Source organism: Lissotriton vulgaris, chromosome 3_1 (genome assembly GCF_964263255.1).
Source record: "Lissotriton vulgaris chromosome 3_1, aLisVul1.2, whole genome shotgun sequence".
Lineage (NCBI taxonomy): Eukaryota > Metazoa > Chordata > Amphibia > Caudata > Salamandridae > Lissotriton > Lissotriton vulgaris.
In genome coordinates, this window is record NC_141689.1 from 904,153,102 (window position 1) to 904,170,280 (window position 17,179).

A 17,179-nucleotide genomic window follows, 5' to 3' on the forward strand; every position below is an offset into this window, starting at 1 on the left:
GAACAGGACCTCATGTTTTTTAGTAAATCAAATCTCACATTTTGAGAATGACTTATTTGCAGTACTGGTCTGCTGTGTGAAGGGAGAATGGTTGACAGCATTTGATATCAGTGAACAAATGTTTAATGCACACAAAACCGCATCAGATTACACGACTCTGGCAGCGCAGGACAACAATTCACAGCCTCTCTTCGGCAGGGCTATTTTTGGGCCGCACCGCTGTCAGTGGCAGAGGGGGCCCGGCTCTGCGCCCTTTCTGGCAGCTCCTGCCCTCTTGTTCGAAGGTTCGCATTTGTTTAGGAGAGAGGGCCCGCTGCCCGCTTACCGGGGAGGGGGCATGGCGGGGTGGTAACTCGGCAGGGAAGGCAGCCTGCACACAGGGAAACTCCCACAGCTGAGGGGAAGGGAGTGTCGAGAGGAGTTTGACAGTCCGAGGAGCCTCGGCAGCCTAGAGGACATGAAAACGCACTTCGCCTCCACATTACGATAATTTCTCCTCAGTGGCTGTTCAAACAACTTGAGTTGTTTTAGGTACTACGCTCACTATTCGTAGGATAATATTTTACAACAGTGCATTGGTGCGAGAGGGAAGACCTTCAGAGACTGTGTGGGATCACTCGAGTGCCCGGAACAGAGGAACAATTAAGAACATTTTTTCTGTGGCTTCGGGACATCAGAAGTGCCGCCGCCCTCAGAGGAATAAACTTGTTTAATCGCTGGAAGCCTTGTACAGGCTTGGGAGGGACTAGCCCGGCAGTGGCAAGACCGCTTTCCTCAGAGCACAGAGGTGCAGCTGGGCAGGGCAAGTCGGCGAGCCCCCCGCAAGAGGCAGGCGCAGGAAGGCACCCGAGCCTGGCCATGGAAGGCACCCCCATCCCCGTGCTGACCGTGCCCACCGTGCCCTACGAGGACCAGAAGCCGGGCGCTGGCGGGCTGCGGCAGCCGGTCGCCCTCTTCGAGGGCCGCAGGAACTACCTGCAGAACTACATCCAGTGCGTGCTGTCCTCCATCGACCTGCGCGACCGCCAGGGCTGCACCATGGTGGTCGGCGGAGACGGCAGGTACCTGGGCAGGGCGGCCACCGAGACCGTGGTGCAGATGGCGGCGGCCAACGGGGTGAGAACCTGGGAAGCGAGGCATAGGTGGGGCGGGCACGGGGTGGGGCGTTTTGAAAGCGGGTCCGAGTTCGAGGGGAACGGGCTTGTTGATTCTCACAGGTGGGTGAAGTCAGATCTGATGTCTGGGAGGGAGAGTGCACTGGAATAATAATAATAACCTGATTTGTATTTAGCGCTGTATATCACACTTCTGTCGTTTCAAAGCACTGCAAAACAGATGGGATTATTGCCCAGTTTATGGTCCTTAATTTACCTACCTCGGCAGGATGGAAGACTGAGTCTGCCTTGCTGGGATTCAAACTCATGATGGTGAATGTTTAGCTCCCCTCAGAAGTGAATGTAGTTGATCTGTTTTGTGCTGTGCTATAGCTTTGCCAGGAGCATTGTCTCATAGAAGTCAACAGAAGTGATATGTTTTAGGAGTGTGCTGCAGATATGCTCGGGTGGTCCAATTGATATCCACAGAGGTGATCCATTTTTGGGAGCATGGTGCACATCTGTCTGAAATGGCGATCTATTGAAGTGAATGCGGGGGCTCTGTCTTGGTGTATTGTGTAATTCTTCTGGGCAGGGGAACCCCACTGAAGTCAGTAGAAGTGATCCCTTTGGAGAGAATTATACAGATTTGTTGGGAGGGTAATCCCATGGAAGTCAATGGATTTTATCCATTTTTGGGAGAGGGATACATGTTTCTCTAGAGGATAGCACCCAACTAAGCCGACCCATTCTTAGGAATGTGCTAAAAGTTTGTGGCTGCAGTTATGCCACTGAGATTAATTTAGGTGATCTGTTTTTAGGTGGGGTGTAATTTAGCTGGGAAAGGGATCTCACTGAAGTAAACTTAAGTGATTTATGGCAGGAGAAGGATGCATCTTTGCTGGAGATAGGTATGATCCACTTGAAGCCGATATTGATGTTTCATTTTTGTGAGCGGGGTCAGGATTGCTGGTAGGGTATTCCACTGAACTCAACAAAGATGATCCCTTATGGGGCCTTTAAACAGGTTTACAAGGTGAAACTGAGCCCAGTGGTGGTGTACTGTTTTAGGCAGCACGATGCAGGTTTAGTGGCAAGGTGATTCTATTGAAGTTGCTGAAGGGGTTCCAATTTTATTAGTGAGAAACCGGTTCTCTGGCAGGATGATCCCATAAAAGTGTAAAGAACTGATCAATTTTTTGGAGCCTGTTGCAGGTTTCCAAGGGTCTTGATTCTATCAAGGTTAGTAGAGCTGATCCATTTTGCCTTGTGACAAACCATTGTTGGGACTGTCACCCCCATTAAAAGGGAAGTAAAAGGAAATGATCAATTTTAGTGGCATGGCACAAGTTTGCTGGGACGATGAACACGCTGAAGTCAAAGTGATTTAGTGGGTGAATGGAAGCAAATTTGTTTGGAAGATGATCCCCTTGAAGGTAGTGGAGATGATATATCTTTTCGATGTGTGATGCAGATTTGATAGGTGGGTGAACTCACTGAAGTTAATGTAGGTGATAGGTTGTTTTGGTGTGCGATGCAAGTTTTCTGGGTGATCTCATCAAAGTTAATATAGGTGATGCATTGTTTCAGTGTGTGATGCAGGCTTCCTGGGTATGCAATCTCAGTGAAGTTGATGGAGGTGATCTATTTTTAGAACCATAATGCAGAGTTTCAGGCATCACAAACCCATGGAAGTTGATGAAAGTGATCTATCATTAGAGGTGTAGTGCAGGGTTCCAGGGATAGTGATCCACTTGAAATCAATTGAATTGATGCATTTTGGGCCATGAAATTCAGGTCTGCTGAACTTTAATCCAATAGAATTTTAGGGTAGTGTGCCTTGTTGTGTGAGTTCAAGGGGGGGTCATAGTCCTACATAACTCCCATAGTTTCCTACTATGAGCAGGAGTGACTTAGTCCTGAAAATTCCCGAGTAATTCAGAAATCAAGAGTAAGTCACACCCAGGCAAATCTTAGTGAATCAGGGCTCACTGAGGGCGAGTCCGGTCCAATTTCTGCCAACGCTCATAATTTCAGTCTGAACATATACAATAAAACACATCTACCCATTGTGGAGTGAGACTTACGTTTTTGTAGGCAACCTACATTTTCATATTTCTTAACAAGTTACTGTGCACTGTTGAAGTATTCCCTGCTACAATGCCAGTCAATGGGTTAATACAGTTTCTCTTGTTGCCCCAAAATCTCACTTGTGGACTTTTCCTAATGTTGCTGTGTGCTTAACTACAATAGTGTTTGGATAGTACACAAACACCCTATTAGGAGTGCCAGCACAGATTTTGAGACGCATAATTATCACTTAAATGTTGTTGCTTTTTTAAGAGAACTACTTTAGAAATTGATTTTGCATGATGCATGTCCTGTGCTGCTCACTCTAATTGGTGTTCTTCTCTCTCCCATGCCCCTGTTGCTATCTCCTATGTGCACTTCTCCCTCCATCTCAAGTGTATCTCCACCTCGCTTGCTTCTCCCCGCCCCATGTTGTCCTTACTCTCTCTTGCTCTTCTCCCCCTTGTTTCTCTCTCCCTCCTCCTTCACCTTCTCCTCTCACTAGTTATTCAGTTGCACCTTCAAATCCCAGCCTTTTTTGTATTTATGTTTTGCTTTTGTGCAAAAAAGTCTTAATTTTGTATGTACTGATCCAAGTGGTGTCTAATGTCTTGCATCAGAAAACAAAAAAAGCAAAGCAAATGATGCCCTCGCCATTCTGCTTGCGTGCGTTTACCTGTGACTCATGCATGTGCATGTGCTTTTTCATGCATGCACACAGCAGCCAAATGACGCAACCACAAGCAGTGGTTGCATCACTGCACCTTGTTTCTTTTTCTTTGTTTGCTGATGCCCCACAACATTGGAAAACGCATTTTGCCTTTTTTCTTAACACTGTGTAGCAGGGATCTTCAACGGGTAGCTCGGGGGCTACTGGTAGCTTGACGGTACTCTGGAAGTAGCCCCTGTAGTGCAGCCCAGGACAGTTCATAATTCAGAGGGTCTAGCTATATTAAAGAAGGCAAAGCTGCACATCTCTGTTTCCTTTGGAGTGGCCACAAGCCAAACTGATATCTGGGCCACAAACTTACACACAAATATTCAGTGTGAGAACCTGCAGTTCTTGCAACATGACTATCTGTCTTCCCTCTCAATTTAGCAAAGCCACAAGGAGAAAGGTCGCTTTGCAATCCCCACTCTAGCAGTCATAGCATACATGTTATGTGGGGCCATAAAATAAGTGCCAACAATAGCCAGAGTAGAGTCACTAAAATGCATGACTGCTGGAGACATAGTTGAAGTATGTGAGAAATCATCAACAGTCCTGTATGCAAGGAGAGCAGAGGCTGGATTGATATTGGAGACAGGTAACAAGCATGTTTGTTTCAGATGGTGGTAGCGGAGTGTGCATGTATTTATTTGCATTTGTTTATATGTTATTGCGTGCATGTGTACATATATGTGCAGTAGCATGGATGTGTGGTCTTTGATGTTGGCATCATGTCTCTCCTGGAAAGATTGTCTCCCTGGAAACCGTTCCTTGTTGGAGCGAACACCAAATGTGCCCAGTGCCTCCACAATAAAGGTTTAATATTGGAAAAAAGTGTAACTATTCCTGAAATAATGTTGACACTGACATAATATTGGTAAATCTAGACATGTGTTGGGCATCCCTGGACCATATTAGCAACTATCCAAGCCAAACTGTGTGAATGATTGGCCTAACTGTAGCCTTGTGTCAAATAATCATGACCATCTTTCGATCATTAATGTACATGACTGGCAAAATTGTGTCCTAGACATAATGAATGGCACTCTTGGGAAAATGTGGGCATCTTTGGCAATATGATGGGCAATACTAGCGGAGGCTCCTCCGCTAAGGCGGAGATCGTGTTTTCATTGCCTTTGAGCAGCAAAAGAAAGGAAAAAGAAAAGATTATAATTAATGTTATCATTTTATTTTGCCCACCTGCTGCGGCAGCTTGCGTGAGGGGGTCGGGCTGAAGAGCAGGGGATGAGGGTACAACCTTCCTAATTGCGCAATGACTGTTTGGTTGGCCCTCTCAGACCGCCCAAACCAGTCATGTGCACTTCCTCCCTTCTCCATGCAGGCTGTAAACATGCCCACCCCTATAGCCCCTGGCTGAGCGCCATGTCACAGCGCTCAGATCGCAATGCTGCATTGCAGCGTTATGATTGGCTGTGGGGAGCGTTGGAGCCCTGGTGCTTCTTCCTTCCTGTTCCTTACAAGAAGCCAGGAAGAGATCGCAGGAGAGGCTGCGGTGGCCGGCCAGCTGGCCGGCCAGAAGGTACCTGATTTTCTTTTTTACAGTGATAGTCCTCTGTCCTGCCCCTTCCCTTCCCTCTACACCAACCCACCCTCCGCTGCTGGTTCCAGGTTGCAGCCGTGACTGGGTAATACCTGAGTAGTTGGTACAGAATCTGTCATTGTAATGCATTTGTAATAGGGAACTCACACCCTGACACGTGGGCACCATGCATGAAAACTTTTTTTTGAGGAAAACATTGAGGTTTTTTTCTACAAGATTTTCTATGAGTGTGTTAACTCAAAATGGAAAGTGAATATCCGTATCATGTATTCTGAGAAACTGATATGCTGATGTTTGGAAATAAAATCATTGAACCACTGAGACATACTTCAAGCTGCTCTTTCAATGATAGTTCATACAGAGTTGGTCGAGATTTATGACTGTATTTCCTTTGTTCTAGTGCACACTTGCTACTGTGGCTGTTATTTCATTAGTCAAGTGTTGGTATTTGAAATTGATTAGGATTTCGCTGCCTTGGTATTAGTAACTCTGTCTTATGTGCTGGAGTGTTTGGTGTTCCAAGTAAGCATAGTTTTTTTTACATTCTAATCTTCACATTTGTTTAGCTTGAAGATATATATGGTCAAGATACGTAGATATGAAGTTAAGAATATGAAACATTTTTTTTATATGTATAAAATGCCATGATATTGTATTAATCAGTATTCTGAATATGATGTTTTGGTATGATGATCTTTTGTCACTCGATATTGTGACATAAATCGGGTTGGTCATTACCAGTAATCTTGCAAAGTGTGGTCATTATTTTGATACCTGACATGGTCACCACTGCCACCCTGTTGAAACAGATTAGTACCCAAGGATTATTTTTTTCTTCATCATGAGTAGCTCCCTATATAGAAAATATTGGGGACCACTGCTGTATAGCATTTCTAAAAGGCGTTGGCAGAGCCAGTGTGTCCCAAAGGGGAGACCTATTGGCTTTGCCAATGCTCGATATCTTCTTGTTGTGGAAAATGTTTGTTTTCACATCCACATGTGACCTGGATTTGTCATGTAAAGAAGTGTATGAAAGAAATAGGTACACAAGCAGACAGAGGAGGAGAAAGAGAGTGAGAAAGTGACGAGTTTAGTGAGAGTGAGTGAGAGAGTATAATGAGAAAGTGAGGGGGACAGAGTACACAGAGAAAGAGAGAGAAGAGAGATTATGACTAAATTATGGGGACAGTGGAAAAGGAAGGTAGTGAAGAGAGTAAAAGAATGAGGGGGCAAATAAACAGAGAATTGTGTATTTGTGGGAGAATATGACACTGACAATGGCAGAGAGAGTGAGCCCGAAAGAGGGAGGGAGGGAGAGAGTGATAGAGATAAACTGATAGTGTGTGAGAGAGAAAAGGACACTTAGAGTAGGGGGAAGAGACAGAAAATGAGAGGGAGAGAGAGAGAGAGAGAGATAAGAAAGAGGGAGAGAAAGAGACACAGAAGGAGATACAGCAAGCATTGGTAAATGTTTTTTTTGTAAGTTGTAGCTTGCTGAGTAGTTGTAAAATATAAGTTACAGAAAGTCTGTTAAAGTTATGTCTTATTTATGTACAAAATGGCAATATATTGTGCTGCTACTAGTGGTATAGTACAAGTAAGTAATAGCAACATTTTGAAAAATGAAATGAGACCGGAAAAAATAGAATCAATTGATGTAATAGTAAGTTTGTGTTTAGAAGAGCTCTGAAACTTTTGGGCCTGGTGTCACTGCACCTGCTACACCATTACAATCATGTCCCTTGTGCCTGCAAAATAACTGCACTTGTGACTGCCTGTATAGTAGTAAAACATGGTAATATTTGGTGTTTAAAGGGGTTCCTAGAGCTTTTGGCCCCAGTGTCACAGCACCTGCTGCTACATTGAAATCATGACCCTAGTGCCTGCAAAGTAACTGCACTTGTGACTGCTTGTTTAGTAGTTACATATAGCAATAATTGGCGTTTAGAGGAGTACTGGCAACTTTTGGCCCTGGTGCCACTGCATCTGCAGCACCATTCAAATAATTGCCATATTGCCTGCTAGATAACTGCACTTGTGACTGCCTGTTTAGTAGTAACACTTAGCAATATTCTGCGTTTAGTGGAGTCCCTAGAGCTTCCCAATGCCACTGCACCTGCTGAACCATTCAAAGCAAGCTCCTTTTAATTTCAAGATAACTGCAATTGTGGCCGCCTGCATAGCAGTAAAATATAGCATTATTCGGTGTTTAGAGGAGTTCTGACAACGTTTAGGCCCAGTGCCACTGCACCTGCTGCACCATTGAAATATTGACCCTGTAGCCAGCAAGATAACTGCACTTGTGACTGCCTGTTTAGTAGTAAAATATAACAATATTTGGTGTTTAGTGGAGTTCTGACAACTTTTGGGCCTGGTGCCTCTGCTTCTGCTGCACCATTTAAATCAGGCTCTTTTCAACTGCAAGGTAACCACAATTGTGACTGCCTGTTTAGTAGTAAAATATAGCAATATTGGGTGTTTAGAGGAATTCTGACAGCTTTTGGGCCTGGTGCCACTGCACCTGCTTTACCATTGAAACCATGACCCTGTTGTCTGCAAGGTAACTCCACTTGTTGTGGCTCGGTTAGTAGTAAAATATAGCATAGCTCTTGTATATAAACGTTATTTGTAGCATTCAATATTTATTACAACATTTAGAATTTGATCATTATGACCAAATTCATTAAGTTGAAAAAATCAATCCGATAATGCCTACAAAGTGCAAAGAAAGGTACTGAGGCATGAATAGGAAATGCCACAAACGTTTGAAGGCTAAAGCATCTGCTTTACACAACTAAGTAATAAAAAGCAAGCATTCCAGCATACTGGTAGAAGCTGTCTGCCTTTTCCGTGGCAAGAGATCCTGGGGCATATGTATTAAAACATTGTTTTGCAAGTCCTTAATAGCGATTTTTTGCGAATCGCTATTAAGGACTCGCAAAATGCAATGTATGTCGTAATCACATAGCTATCATATACCGAGACAAATACCTAGTCAAAACAGAGATACTCCCCTCCTTGTCCTGCGAAGCAGTCACTTTCACCATAATACTCAATCACTCACAATCCCGCGCAAAATTATCTTCCGATATGGGCACTTTAATAGAACCTATAGCAGGAGAAGATGCCTTCACCATCTTAGGTGATTTCAACTTCCACTTAGAATCCCATGAGGACCTTGAGATCAATCAATCAATCAATCGCGGCATTTATATAGCGCACTACTCACCCAGAGGGTCTCAAGGCGCTAGGGGGGGGGTCTGCTACTGCTCGAACAGCCAGGTCTTGAGTTGCTTCCTGAAGGCGAGGTGGTCCTGGGTCAGGCGGAGGTGGGTCGGGAGGGAGTTCCAAGTTTTGGCGGCGAGGTAGGAGAAGGACCGTCCCCCTGTGGTGGCTCTTCGGACGTGGGGGACGGCGGCGAGAGCGTGGCCTGTCGATCAAAGCTGGCATTTGGGAGCGTAGAAGTTGATGCGGCTGTTGAGGTATCCTGGGCCTTGGTTGTGTAGGGCTTTGTGTGCGTGGGTGAGGAGACGGAAGGTGATTCTCTTGTTGACCGGGAGCCAGTGCAGGCCTCTCAGGTGTCCGGAGATGTGGCTGCGACGGGGGATGTCCAGGATGAGTCGTGCTGAGGCGTTCTGGATCCGTTGGAGTCTCTTCTGGAGTTTGGCGGTGGTTCCGGCGTAGAGGGAGTTGCCGTAGTCCAGACGGCTGGTGACGAGGGCCTGGGTGACCGTCTTCCTGGTCTCGGTGGGGATCCACCGGAAGATCTTACGTAGCATGCGCAGGATGTTGAAGCACGACGAGGACACAGCGTTGACTTGTCTGGTCATGGAGAGGGAGGAGTCCAGGATGAAGCCCAGGTTGCGTGCGTGGTCTGTCGGTTTGGGTGCGCGGCCTAGGGCGGGGGGCCACCAGGAGTCGTCCCAGGCGGAGGGCGAGGATCCCAGGATGAGGACTTCCGTCTTGTCCGAGTTCAGTTTCAGGCGGCTGTTCTTCATCCATTCGGCTACCTCTTTCATCCCTTCGTGAAGGTTGGCCCTGGCTGTGGCCGGGTCGTTGGTGAGGGAGAGGATCAGCTGGGTGTCGTCGGCGTAGGAGATGATTTTGAGGTTGTGCTGACGTGCGATGTCCGCGAGGGGGCTCATGTAGACGTTGAAGAGGGTTGGGCTGAGCGAGGAGCCTTGAGGAACGCCGCAGATGACTTCGGTGGCTTCTGATCTGAACGGGGGGAGGCGGACTCTGTGTCCTTCCGGCGAGGAAGGAGATGATCCAATCCAGTGCCTTCCCCTGGATTCCGACGTTGCTGAGGCGCTGAACTAGTGTACGGTGGCAGACAGTGTCGAAGGCCGCGGAGAGGTCTAGGAGGATGAGGGCTACTGTTTCTCCGTTGTCGAGCAGGGCTCGGATGTCATCGGTGGCTGCGATCAGGGCGGTCCACAAGGATCTCCACTATCATTACCGAATTGGAGGCAGCGAACCTACTACAATTGGTGACCACCTCTACCCACAAAGCTGGGCACACACTAGATGGACTCTTCTCGAACAACAGTCTCATATCTATAAAAAAAAACTTACCTCTGATATGGACTGATCATTGGGCTATATTCTTTGACATCCAGAATAAAACCACCCTTTTACTGACAGCGCCATCCCCGCCTTCACAATTTAAATCTTGGAGCTGCCTGGACAAAGAGATCCTCCAAACACATCTTTCTTCCACCAACTATAACCCATCTCCAGACCCCACACTGGCTTCAGCCAATTACTCTAAATGGCTGAACAATGCCTTCAACGCCTTAGTACCTCGGAAAAAAATCTGTAAAAATTAGAATCCCCCCGACAGCCCTCTGGTTCTCCGAGTCCCTTAGAATGGAAAAACAACGCTGTAGGAACCTTGAGAGACGCTGGTGTAGAAACTACAACTGTAGAGAGAAGACCCTTTACAAGGAAGCTATATCCAACTACAAGCATCTCACTAACCTAGAGAAGAGTAAATACTACATTAGTCATATTTAGTCTTTCCTGTTTTCAGTTTCTATTTTTGGTAAATTCTGGTGGGGTTTTTTCAGTGTTATCCAGTGATTTCGATATCTAAAAAAACAGTGGTTATCAGTGTTTACACATTTTCGCGCCATTAAAAACAACAGAAACAGTGTTCTTCCGGTGTTTATGGAACTTTTTGCTTTTATTATTGCTTGCTTTCTGCACTGATATTGCATGGTATATAGACAGTGTACGTAAAGCATATAGGAGGTCCAAATGCATTTTTACAAATAAAACTTATCATAGTACACCATACAACACTTCTACAGTGAATCTTTCGTCATGCACGCTCGCTCTTTCCTTCTCATGTCAACTTTTATCTGTGAAAAGGCCCTCTCAAAATTGGCACTTGCAACAGGCAAGCCAAAATAGCCAGTACACAATTTGCTTTCTCTGGCCACTGGCATAGCTTTCCATGCCGATACTGGTGCATCTGAAGATTGTGATTCTATGTGTTGAACTGTGCGCATATGTCCTCTGAGGTATTGAAGCAATCAAAAATGAGGCAGCACTTTTGACACTCTGGAGAAAATTTCCCTTTACGGAAGGGATCTATAACTTGTGCAGAGTACCACAGTGAGGCTTCATTGACTGCCAATGCCATGATTGGTGAAGGGCTATTTCTCATACATTGTAAAATAAAAGTTCTTGAATTGCTACTCAACATTTCATTGCTTTCCGAGTGGCAGACACTCTAACATCAAACGTGTTGCAGTGCAAAAGTCACTAAAAGTGTCACCCAGCTTACTCTCAAGGAGATGTTTCACATCTACACAAATTATGCTGAACACTTGGCAGACAAGGGTGTTTACAGACCTTAGTTTTTTGTATTATGTCCACTACTGCAGTCATGCTTTCCTGTAAAAATAAGAATGCAGTAGAGTGTACTTTTTTTTAAATCGCCATCAATATGTGAACAAAGATCCTCACATTTCTTGCCGCTTGCATCATCACTCAGCAAAAGTTCTGTAAACGGTTACCACATGGATAATCTAGTATTCACGGCCTCTGGGACTGAGAACCACTGGCTAAGTGACACAGTTGGGATGAATATTTCTTTGATGCCACACAAAGCAAACAATTAGAAATATTTGTGTTTTAGTTCCCAAGCATAACAAAACAGGGCACCAGAATGGACTAAAAAGTCAATAGCGTTCTTCATTAACTCTGAAGATTGTAAAGATACTTACAGATTGCCATCTAACAAATGGCAAGGATCTCTTACTGGTTAGCACTTCAGCTCAGGTATCGATTTTGACAGGTCATCACACAACTTTTTCATATACGTAGCCAAATCACTGCAAATACAAGCAATATCACTCGAATCTTTGTTGAACTTGGTAAGAACCTTTTGCAGCAGCATTCCAAGTGACGCTGCATTCCCTGTTTTCCAAAAGTCTAGTGTCATGTATTCACCAGTATCCCAGATGCTCTGCGACTGCACTCTTTTCACATATATCGGTCACTATACCTTGCATTGAATATTTAAAGCCGGGTTGTTTGGCAATCCTCCTACTATCAATACTGACTCACTAGAAAAGGGGGCTGATGTATCAAGGGTTTTTATCCATTCTTGGTGGGTAAATGTGATGGTACATAATGGGAAATATTCTTATGAAACAGGGATGTGGAATTCCTATAGCCCGACGCCCAGGACATATTGTTTGGGGTCAAGGGCAACAAGTTTTTATGTGTATTTTGTCCTTGGAAGAAGTAGGCTCAGCCCCTTGCAGCACAAACCCTTTGGCTGCTAGTGTGCAGAACCACATTATGGATCAGGGAAGGGCACTGTCTGCAGTTACGGTAATATTTTTGTCCATATGTGAATGCTATTCAAACTTGCATTTATGGTTCATTAATTGAAAACCTTTATTAGGCCCTCTACGTAAATGTTGCAAGCTCTGACTGCACCTCACTCACAATGGTTCCAGTATAAAATGTGTACACACGTTTCAAAGTTTAGCAATACGAGACTATATCTAATGCTCCCAGCATGCTCTCCGATATGATGGAAATATTTGCAGAAGCTTGAAACCAAGTTTGATGATTCTTTGCTTTCAAAATATAATGTTGATAAAAAAATGAAAGCAGGAAAAAAAAGCAGGAAAAAAGAACATTTAGCTAAACTTTCTTTGCAGCATCATTTAGTAACGTGTTGGTGCATGCTAGTGTTTCCCAAAAATATTCATAATGGAAAATCAGTGTAACCATTTTCAATAAGATTATGGGAAACAAAAATAAAAAAGCATTGGCAAAGTCAGTAGGTCTGAAATTGGTGGTCAGCTTTTTGGTTTTGTTAATGTGTTACTTGTTTTGGCATGGTTTTTGTAAATCCTTATTGGTTTTAGGGCTGCCGGGCCCCTCACAATTATAACAAACATTGGCAAAAGCAAAAATTGTTTTTAGTGTGAAAAAACACACACACTGCTACACTAGTTACTGGCACTGAACAAAACTACTTTGTGTGCCGATATGCTCCTTGTGAAAGAGCGGAATGCTGTCCTTCACAGTGAAGTCAGTTGATACAGAGAATAACAGAATTTTAATAAACGCAAAAGGACTAAATTTGGAGCCCAATTATTAAATAAAGTCTCAAAAGTGCACCCATACTATATATCCTTGCATTACGTGCTGCTATACGGCTTTTGTGTATTCCCAAGAATTTACAAAAGTAGGACAAGAAATAGTACTTGAAGAAAATATTTGTGAACTGCATTTTAGCATGAGAAGATATGCATGTGTAGATTTTCTCATGTGAAAATCTGAGTGTTTGCAAATTCACTTTTCATCCAACCGCTTTTTTCCCCAACTCTGGAAGAAGGCTTACGTCTGCCTTTCCCAGGAGTACATTTCCAACTTTTCTCAGTATGGGAAAAAGATTAGAGAAGAGTTGTTGAAAACCCTTAAAACATGCAAGTTAGTAGGTTTGCACAGACTCAAAAGGGCATTCTAACCCTGGAACTATTCCTTACCACTACCTTCAGCCCCAGTATGTAGATCTGTGGAAACGTGGCAACATAAGGGCATTGCAAGTATTGAAACACTACTTTAGTATGAGCCCTTTCATAATCAGAGAAGCTATATCAGAGCTCTTATATAATGGGATTGCTGACATAATTTGTTGCCGCACTACATGGTACTAAAAGGACAAGTGGATTTTGTTACAGGACAAGTAGATTTATGAAGCAACCTGCCCGTTGGACAAGTAGATATATTAATAAATTCCACACCCCTGCATGAAACCTAAATTTTTCCTATCAGTGAAAGACTCAAACATAGCCAACAAATCAAATATGATTTAGATATTTCCTGATTCTCTACGGTTTATAAAATAAATAAACAACACTTAAAACATGCTTCTAACCCCTGTATCTTTAGACCAAAGACCGCAAAACTGAAAAAAGGATGAAGAAACAATATTTTAGTGACAACCCTAGACAACAAAACTCAAGCAGAGTAATGTTAGCCCAGTCTTTCTTACTGCTACCATATATAACAAAGTAACACTGTATTGGCCCATTCAGGAAAAAATAAAAACGACTCTTTCACTATGCTTTCCCTTTCTTTGAACGGCATTTAGTTTTGGTAATGCAGGTTTTTTTTTCAGTGTTTATATGTTTACACTGGTGAGGGCTATTTCCCTTCCGGTGGGGTTTTATCGGTTATTATAGGTTTAAACCTAAAACCGGACAGCCTAGTCATATTGAATCGGCTCAAGACTCTACAAAAAAACAATTTCAAGTCGTCACCAAATTATCAGGGTCAGAGACTAACCCTCCCCTAGCCCCCACTCAAGAAATTTGTTCCGCCTTGGCCCGCTTCTTCCTAGATAAAGTCAGCAACATCTACAACAACTTCACTTCTCACCCTAAAGCAGATCAGTCCGTCGCAACTTCACACAAAAGTGATACTCAGCCTTCCTTCACAAATTTCAGCCAATACGCCACAAAACAGATTATAGACCTCATTCTATCCACCAAATCAGGCTCCCCGCTGGACCCTTGTCCGGTCTCCATCTTAAAACTATTCCCTGACTTATTAGCATCAAATTTAACCGACATATGCAATGCCATGTTCATGACCGGCACTTACCCCGACACTTGGAAAAAGGCCATCATCAAACCGTTGCTGAAGAAACAACATCTTGATACTTTAGATCTCAAAAACTATAGACCTATCACAAGTCTACCATTCCTGGCAAAAATCTTCGAAAAACGAATGAACCAGCAACTAACCAAATTTATCGAAGACAACAGTCTCCTAAATGAAATGCAATTTGGCTTCAGGAAGGGCCATGGCACAGAAACCGCCCTCATTAAAGCTGCCGACGAAGTAAGATCCATCCTAGATCAGGGGGGCATGGCAGTCCTGGTGCTGCTGGACCTATCCACAGCCTTTGGCATGGTCGATCACGCCACACTGATCGATCGTGTCTCAAACATAGGTGTGACACACAAGGCTAAAGAGTTACTGGCCTCGTTTCTCTTCAATTGAAAACAAGCAGTTGCCCATGGCCCCTTAAAATCAGCACCTTTCTCCCTCCCATGCGGTGTGCCACAGGGTTAATTCCTGAGTCAGACATTCTTCAACATTTATGTGTCGGACCTGGCCAGGGTCAACAAAGCCCACGGGATTGGACTCACTACCTACCGGACGACACACAACTGGTGCTTACTATTCACAATGATGGAGGAGCAATTGCGGCCAGCTTCCAAGATAGAATGTGTGCGATCAGCACCTGGATGGCCGATAACTGCCTAAAGTTAAACTCCGACAAGACGGAAGTCTTGATTTTCAGAAAGCTATACCAGGTTTGGTCTCCGACATGGTGGCCAACCATCTTAGGCCCACCACCGCTGCCGGTAACCAAAGTGAGAAACCTAGGTGTCATGTTCGATGACAAACTCACCTTTCTATCACACGCCAACACAATTGTTTCCTCAGCACTTTTACACTCTCAGAATGATAAAAACTCCTCCCATTTCTACCTCCCAGTGCTAGAAAAACCCTAATCAGTACATTAGTAATGTCAAAAATTGGTTACGGCAATGGCCGGTTCCTTAACGTGCAGAAAAAGGTCACCAACAAATTTCAGATGGTAAGGAATGCCGCAGCCAGATTGATAACAGATACTCCCAAGTACCAGTCAATCGCATTGCAAGTTAGGAAACTCCACTGGTTACCAATAACAAGCCATATCAAATTCAAAGCACAGTGCATCGCCTTTAAGGCCTTTCACAAAACAGGCCCTCATTCCCTAAAGATGGCATTCTGCATCTACACTCCCAATAGAGCCCTGTTCTCTTTAATGGCCAACCTATTGAAGGTCCCCCGGACAAAGAAGGTTTCCCGGGGGGACAGAAGATTCGTTGCTGCCACTGCCAAACTATGGAACACCCATCCCACGCACATCAAAACTTGTCAAAATCTGTTATCCTTCAGGAAACTGTTAAAGACATTGCTTTTCGACCAATAAACCTACATCACTGGTCTCGTCCTCTAGACACTCCATAGCGCAGAGACACCCACGGGTATTTGTGCGCTCTATAAATGGCATAAAATAGAAAATAATATTAATTGCAATTCCTACATATTCCTTAATTGCAACTCGCAAATTGTGAATCACAATTAAGGAATACCTTCTCATTCATTCCTATAGACCTAGAGGCCCATAGGAATGAATGAGTAGATATTCGCAATTTTTGAGTACCTATTAGGTGCTTGCAAATTGCGAATGCAATTTCAAGGGGGCAAGGGTGTTAAAAGGACACCATTTTGCACCCCTGAAATATGTATGTGCGCAACATGGCACTTTGAAATTTTTTTAAAACTGAATTTTCAAAGAAATCGCTAATTACCACCAACCTGAAGTTGGTGGTAATTTGCGATTTCTTAAGCCCCAAAATCGCACAACTTTAGTGCTTCCTACATTGCATTTAAGGAATCGCAATTTGCGATTCCGTGATTCCTTTTTTGCTAGGGCATTTTGGGATGATACATCCCACAGGCTTTTTCCTTATAGTTAGGGATGTATAGAGGACAAGTGGCAGTGGAAACGTACATATGTGAAAACACCAGAAGGTACATGAACTAGAAAAATAGATATGTGAATAGAAGAACGTTGTTACACAGTAAGAGGCTTCCACGTAGTTGAAAGGGGCAGCAAAAGGTGCTAAAGGTTTGAGATTAAGAATAGTGGAAAGTTGAATCAGGATAAATACAGTGAGCTCTGGAGCTAGAGGTTTTGGGTTCACATGCAATAACTCTAAACATGTCACAGTCTGACATTGTGATTCATTACAGATAAAACTGAACATTTTAACTGAAAGTTGAATTAAAATAAGAATCAAATCTCCCAAAAGGAGGGACTTCTAAAAACGATCGTGGGTGAACATGAAGACGTCCATGTCCACGGAGAAGTCCACATCCACTTTTGCCAAGGTAAAAGTAGGTCAATGGAGGAGAGCTCTTATCAGTGGAAAAAAGGGCTCTGATGAAAAAAGAAACATCACAGCTTGGTGAGGAACAAATCATCAGCATGAAGCTCTTCCAATACTACCACCAACTGAATCACTCCCTCGTATCCTTTATAACATCACTGCCACTGAAGTGGCACACTTCAGAAGGTGCTGGAATGGGACTAATCTGGGGGGGTTGGACATTATGTGGAGTACTACACTCACCCATCTTCTGCTTTTATCA

The 17,179-nt window shown here is 43.9% G+C and overlaps 1 protein-coding gene across 1 annotated transcript in view; it reads left to right on the forward strand.

The window, feature by feature from the left end:
* The first annotated feature begins 230 nt into the window (after positions 1-230).
* Positions 231-17,179, forward strand: part of PGM5 (phosphoglucomutase 5) — an 832,754-nt gene continuing 815,805 nt past the window's right edge. The window contains exon 1 of the mRNA XM_086961233.1: positions 231-1,116. Within this exon, the coding sequence (XP_086817359.1) occupies positions 859-1,116 (258 nt within the window). The 5' untranslated portion in view covers positions 231-858. The remainder of the gene's footprint in view (positions 1,117-17,179) is intronic.